The 6,566-nt window shown below is 40.1% G+C and overlaps 1 protein-coding gene across 1 annotated transcript in view; it reads left to right on the top strand.

Moving 5' to 3' along the window:
- The window catches only part of LOC117940256 (estrogen-related receptor gamma), a 3,567-nt gene extending 1,186 nt beyond the window's left edge, over window positions 1-2,381 (top strand). Inside the window, exon 2 of the mRNA XM_034865602.1 lies at window positions 2,106-2,381. Within this exon, the coding sequence (XP_034721493.1) occupies window positions 2,106-2,344 (239 nt within the window). The 3' untranslated portion in view covers window positions 2,345-2,381. The remainder of the gene's footprint in view (window positions 1-2,105) is intronic.
- Window positions 2,382-6,566: the final 4,185 nt, after the last annotated feature.

Below are 6,566 nucleotides of genomic sequence, written 5' to 3'. Positions count from 1 at the left end.
GTATTTTTCCTACATGGCCCCAAGACGCTGTGTAGGTCCGTTAAAAACACCTCGCCAATACATAATTACATCATCTCCTAAAACAGCTGCTCACTGCACGGTAGCTTCTATTAAATAGTGCGTTGTTGGGGACTACTTTCCGCGGCGGATTGATACACACTTGGTGCTGTAGGGAGTGTGTGTGTTGGCAGGACGATGTGTGTGGGAGGAGGAGGAGAGATAGGACGTTGTTGATGCTAACAGATGCTAACAGCTGATCAATAACACCTGACTGGCACTGTGTGGTTCCTGTTGAAGCAGTGCATGATGGGACATTTCCAGCTGAAGTCTGGTCAGTCTCCCACTGTCTGAACCTCGGATCAATAAAGTTTATTGATAGACTCGCTTCTGGATCCATAAACTGTTAATTGTCTGCTGTGTGTGTGTGTGTGTGTGTGTGTGTGTGTGTGTGTGTGTATTTGTGAGTGCGTGTTTCTGTTAATGCGTGGGTCTGTGTGTGTTTGTTTGTCTGTCTGTGTGCCTGTGTGTTTCTGTGTGAAAATCTGTGTGTGTGTGTGTGTGTGTGTGTGTGTGTGTCTGTGTGTGTATTTGTGTGTCTGTGTTTCTGTGTGTGTGTGTGTGTGTCTTTGTGTGTGTATGCGTGGGGCTGTGTGTGATTATGTGTGTGTGTGTGTGCGTGTTTCTGTTAATGTGTTTATGCGTGGGGTTCTGTGTGTGTGTATGTATATCCATGTGTGTGTGCGCGTGTGTGTGTGTATCCATGTGTGTGTGTGTGGCTGACCTTGACCTTCTTTTCTCCAACTTAACCGTCTCTCTGACCCCAACAGTTCAATAGTCTTTTATTTTGAAATTGAGTCTGAGTGCTCTAGAGCAGGGGGGGGGGGGGGGGGGGGGGGGGGGGGGGGGGGGGGGGGGGGCATTCAAAATGTCTTAACATGAATCCAACATGTTATTAGCAAACACATGTCCTCGTATTGTCTCCACCTCCGGGACTTATTTGGGGTTTTAAAAACAAACCTGTGATATAATTTTACTTCATAATCTACTAACAAATATCGTCTTTATCTCCATTTCCAACAGCTGAGATAACATCTATGTTTAGGGAATGCATCAGTCTCTACTAGCACACTATTAAACATGGAGGTGGGGTTTTTATCACAAGGTTATAATTAATGTTAAAAATCCACTATGGAAACAACATAAGTGTCATATCCAGAATAATGTTCTGAGTCAGGAAGACATGTTTATCTCAGGAAATAAGGAAAGGACGCTGATTTCAGGTAGAAAACTTGGAACTTGGACCATTTTTCTTCTTGTAAAAATTAGAAATAGGTCAATCTGACCTAAATACCAAACAAGGGTTAAGTAATTAATATTACAGCAAAAACAAAAAAATATATAATTTCATCCTAACCATTCACTGCGCCCGATGTAATTAAAAAATTAACAAAAAACATTTTTTTCAAAATCGAAAATAGTTTTACATGAATAATAATAATAATATAAAATAATAATAATAATATAAAATAATAGTAATAAAGTAAATAATAATAATATAAAATAATAATAATTATATAAAATAATAAAATAAAATAAAACAATAATAACATACAAATATAATATATACTAATTTAAAATAATAATAATAATTTTAATAATATTTTTTTCTAAATTGAAAATGTTTTAACATGAATAATAATAATAATAATATAAAATAATAATAATATAAAATAATAGTAATAATAAAATAATAATAATAATAACATACAAAATATAATATATACTAATTTAAATTAATAATAATAAGAATAATAAAAGAATAAAAATAATAAAAATACAAATACCAAAAATAATATTAATAATTAAAATAATATTATTAATAATAATACAATTACAAAAAATAATATTAATAATTAAATAATAATGTTATTAATAATAATAATTAAATAATAAATAATAATGTTTACTTTATCATCCAATCCAACATGTTATTGTAAATACATGTCGGCCCCAGCGATGAGTCGCTGCAGCTCTGAAGTACTCGAGTAAACCCCTCGTACCTTGAGCGAACGTCCTGTCCTGACTTCCTGTCTTCTGTCCATCAGACGCCGAGCCGGTGGACTGTCCGGACTCGGTGCAGCGGTTCCAGGACTGGCTCCACGAGGCCCTGCAGGACTACGAGTCGACCCGGCGAGAGCAGCACCGGGCGGGCCGGCTGCTGATGAGCCTGCCCCTGCTGCGCCAGACCGCCGGCCGAGCCGTGCAGGTCCTGCTGCGGCTGCACCGCCACCGCGGCGTCCCGCTGCACAAGCTGCTGCTGGAGATGCTGGACGCCAAGACCTGAACACACTGGGGGGTCTAGACCAGTTCAGACGGAGGGGTCCGGCTGGTACATTATGGTCAAAAAAACGAATATCTTTCCCCGTCTCATTCCCCCTGCTCTGGCGTTTCTCCCTCTCATTCCCCCTGCTCTGGTGTCTGAAACCACTACACCTCGCTAGACTTGTCAGATCTGGACTACATTACCCAGAGAGGCTAAAGATTTCTAAAATCACAGTTTCAGATTCGGGGAACCTTTATTCTATTTGTGAAAGTGCAATAAAGGGAGATGTTACTGTTCTTGTTCACAAGTAGACCACATACGACACTGCACCTCTACTGCATCTTCACACGTCTACTGGAGCTAGACCGGCACCGGTCGGGGAAACTAGGAATCCAGATTCTCTGCCACGATTTCTCTTTCCATGACAAAACAAAACAAATTGGCCAAACCAAACTCAGACTTACTATTTATTATTTAATTTATTTTGGCACCTAGAGCCAGGGCTGTAGTCAAGACCACCTTAGCCGAGTCCAAGACAAGTCCAAGACCAGGACTAGTCGAGTCCAAGTCAAGACCGAGTCCAAAGAGGTTTGAGTCCAAGACATGTCCAAGACCAGGACTAGTTGAGCCGAGTCAAGACCAAGTCCAAAGAGGTTCGAGTCCAAGAAAAGACAGAGTCCAAAAAGGTTTGAGCCCGAGTCAAGACCAAGTCCAGGACAGGAATAAAGGTCTTATACATGACAGTATCAGGACAATCATTTTGGGTTTCACTTTCCCTCCAATATTATTATCAACATAATAAAGACACCTGGACTTGGTCCAGACCAAAAGCCCAAAAGCCATATCTGGCAAGACAAGTCCAAGACCAGGACTAGTTGAGTCCTAGTCAAGACCGAGTCCAAAAAGGTTTAAGTCCGAGTCAAGACCGAGACTCTGGGATGTTATTTATCTCCCAGGTCTTTCCATTAAGAGCAGGTCTAGACCGGACCCCGGGATGTTATTTATCTCCCAGGTCTTTCCATAAAGAGCAGGTCTAGACCGGACTCTGGGATGTTATTTATCTCCCAGGTCTTTCCATAAAGAGCAGGTCTAGACCGGACTCTGGGGTGTTATTTATCTCCCAGGTCTTTCCATAAAGAGCAGGTCTAGACCGGACTCTGGGATGAGATTTACAGAAACCCAACAATCTGAATGTAAAAAGGTGCCAGAGTGCAACAAAATATCATAAATGACGCTTATTAATCATAAAATGGATACAATCTTAGAAACATTAAAATAAAGATAAAATAATGTTTTTATGTTTATTGATTTATCTGATAACTATATTGATTGTTGGGTCCCCCCCCCCACCTGTCCCCCGGTGTTTTTTTGGTCCTGGTCCTGGTTCTTATGTCTCAGTGTTTTGTTTGTTAATTGTACAATAAAAATAATATTTTGACCACAAAATAAACGTTATTGTTTGTTTATTAGACGTCCACGTTTCGTTCTTTCTGAGAGGAAGAGTAACGTCAATGGCAACAAAATGTCGACAAATTGTTTTTAACATTTTTTGCAATGTTTTGGTTGCCTTTGAGTTTTGTGTATATAGTTTTTGTCGCTTCTTCCAAAATTTTTTAGTTTTTTTTAAATAGATTTTTTTGCAATGTGTTGAAGCTTTTTCAACATTTAATCCGACAATTTTAAAAAAAGGTTTTTGACGTAAATACAGCAACGAGGTGCTGTAGAAATCAAGTTGCCTTGCCTTGCACCCCTCTGTTAAGGTTTTGGTATGACCCAGAATCACAGAGATGCAGAACACCGTAGACAGGATAAAGGTCAGATTGTTTAACGAAGTATTACAAACACGGGAAGGCAGCTCGGAGGGAAACAGATGAATCTGTACGGAGAGTCAGAGTTAGAACAGGAAACCACGCCCCCTCAGGCGAAGGACAGACAACCAGACAGACACACAGAGGAAAGGGAGAAAACACAGGCTGGAGGAACTGCAACGGACCACAACACCCTCAGCCTGTCAGTCATTCCCCAGGGCACAGACACCCCCGCTGTGCCTGCTAGTCTCAGAGGAAGAGTAACGTCAACAGCACCTTGAACGCCTTCGCCGCGCCGTTAATATCACATCAGAGTGAATGGTGTCGGCGTGAAGTTTTGGAAAAACCATAATTACACCTGAAACCACTTTATCGGCATCGCCGGGACTCACTGGCAGTGTTGGGCTAGTTACTTTTAAAAAGTACTTAGTTACAGTTACTAGTTACTTCTTCCAAAACGTAATTAGATACTCAGTTACAAATTATAAAAGTAACCAGTTATTTTAGAAAGTAACTAATGCGTTACATTCAAGTAACTTTAGGGTGTTTGGGTTAGGGGGGTTAGGGTGTTTGGGTTAGGGGGGTTAGGGTGTTTGGGTTAGGGGGGTTAGGGTGTTTGGGTTAGGGTGTTTGGGTTAGGGGGTTTAGGGCTGTTAGGGTTAGGGGGTTAGGGATGTTAGGGTTAGGGGGGTTAGGATTAGGGGGTTTAGGGGTGTTTGGGTTAGGGGGTAGGGTGTTTGGGTTAGGGGGTTTGGGTTAGGGGGTTTGGGTTAGGGGGGTTAAGATTAGCATTAAAAGAAACAGAATCACCATCTACTTTAAAGGCTTGTTAAAGGACCTGCCAGAAAGGCAGTCTGGATGTCACTCTTTTTAAATGGATTTAGGACCCAGGTTTTTATGTTGACATTGTTGTTTGAATCTGAGTGACCATGAAAGTGTATTCTAAATCCATATTTAACCCGTGTGTCGGCCAATGCTAACCATGCTAACCAATGCTAACCATGCTAGCTATAATGGAGCTGTTTCCAAAATCAATATTTGGGAAGTAAAATGTACATTACTGAAACTCACCAATTATTTATATTCAGAACACACAACTCATGAAAGAATCTGAAGTGTCTAGTGTTTATTCTGTACTACAGTTAAAGTACTAATACACACTGTCAACCTTACTGCGTTAGTACAAGTTAAAGGCCTACTGAGTTAAAAGTACACAAGTATTATGAGCTAAATGTATTTAGGCAGGCCTTAGGGCCTTTGACGGGCCTTAGGACCTTTTACGGGCCTTAGGGTCTTTGACAGGTCTTACAGTCTTTGACAGGTCTTAGGGTCTTTGACAGGCCGTATCAGATACAGTCATTAGTTCTTCTTCCATTTCCTATAATCCCTAGACATTATGCAACAGCTTCTCTGGTAACAGGAAACGCCATTTGGCGAGTGAGCAGCAGAGTTGATGTTGCTGATCTTTAGCTCATTAGATGGTCAGTTAGCTCCATCTAGTGGACAGATAGTAGAACTCCATCATCTGATGGGGGACCTTAACCCTTGTGTTGTCCCCCCAGATAAAGAAATTGACACTTTTTTCCCCCTTAGGCTTTCAGCACTTTTTGCTTGAGTTTTATTTATTTTTAATTTATGTTTTTTTTTAAATATATTTTCACGCTTTTTACACGCTTCTACCAACTGATACATGTTTTACACTTATTCTTGCAATTCATGGTCAATTAACCTACATTTTGAGTTTAAAAAGCAGAAATATGCTTTACAACTGAATAAAACACCCAAAGTCCAATGAAGGTAGTGTACAGATCCTTCATGTTACTAGAGAAGAAGGTTACATGGAAACATCATGTTCATTTCTGGAAAGAAAACCATATTTCTGATGTAAATGTTTTTTGAAAATGGGTCAAATTGGACCCAAAGACGACAGGAGTATTAAATCATCGGTGAAAAATGAAGGATGTGTCAGAACTTGTCAAATAACTTAGATCCATGATGCATTATATTTAAACCACAGCCATCTTCCAACTACTGAGACCGCGCCTTTAATATCACATCAGAGTAAATGGTGTCTGCGTGATGTTTTGGAAAAACCGTAACTACACCTGAAACCGCTTCATCGGCATCGCTGGGACTCAGTGGCGGTGTTGGGCAAGTTACTTTTTAAAAAAGTAATTAGTTACAGTTACTAGTTACTTTTTCCAAGTAATTAGATATTCAGTTACAAATTATAGAAGTACTTCAGAAAGTAACTAATGCGCGACATTTAAGTAACTTAAAGAGACTTAAAATACAAGTGCACGTTCAGTTATTTATGGTAAATATGAATATCATAATGAAATGGACACTAGGGTTGTTAGGGGGTTAGGGTTAGGGGTGTTAGGGTTATATGTGTTAGTGTTAGGGGGTTAGGGGTGTTAGGGATGTTAGGGGGT

Source organism: Etheostoma cragini, unplaced genomic scaffold (assembly GCF_013103735.1).
Source record: "Etheostoma cragini isolate CJK2018 unplaced genomic scaffold, CSU_Ecrag_1.0 ScbMSFa_2055, whole genome shotgun sequence".
Lineage (NCBI taxonomy): Eukaryota > Metazoa > Chordata > Actinopteri > Perciformes > Percidae > Etheostoma > Etheostoma cragini.
Note: the sequence above shows the minus strand (reverse complement) of the source record. Positions and strands in the feature narration are given on the sequence as shown.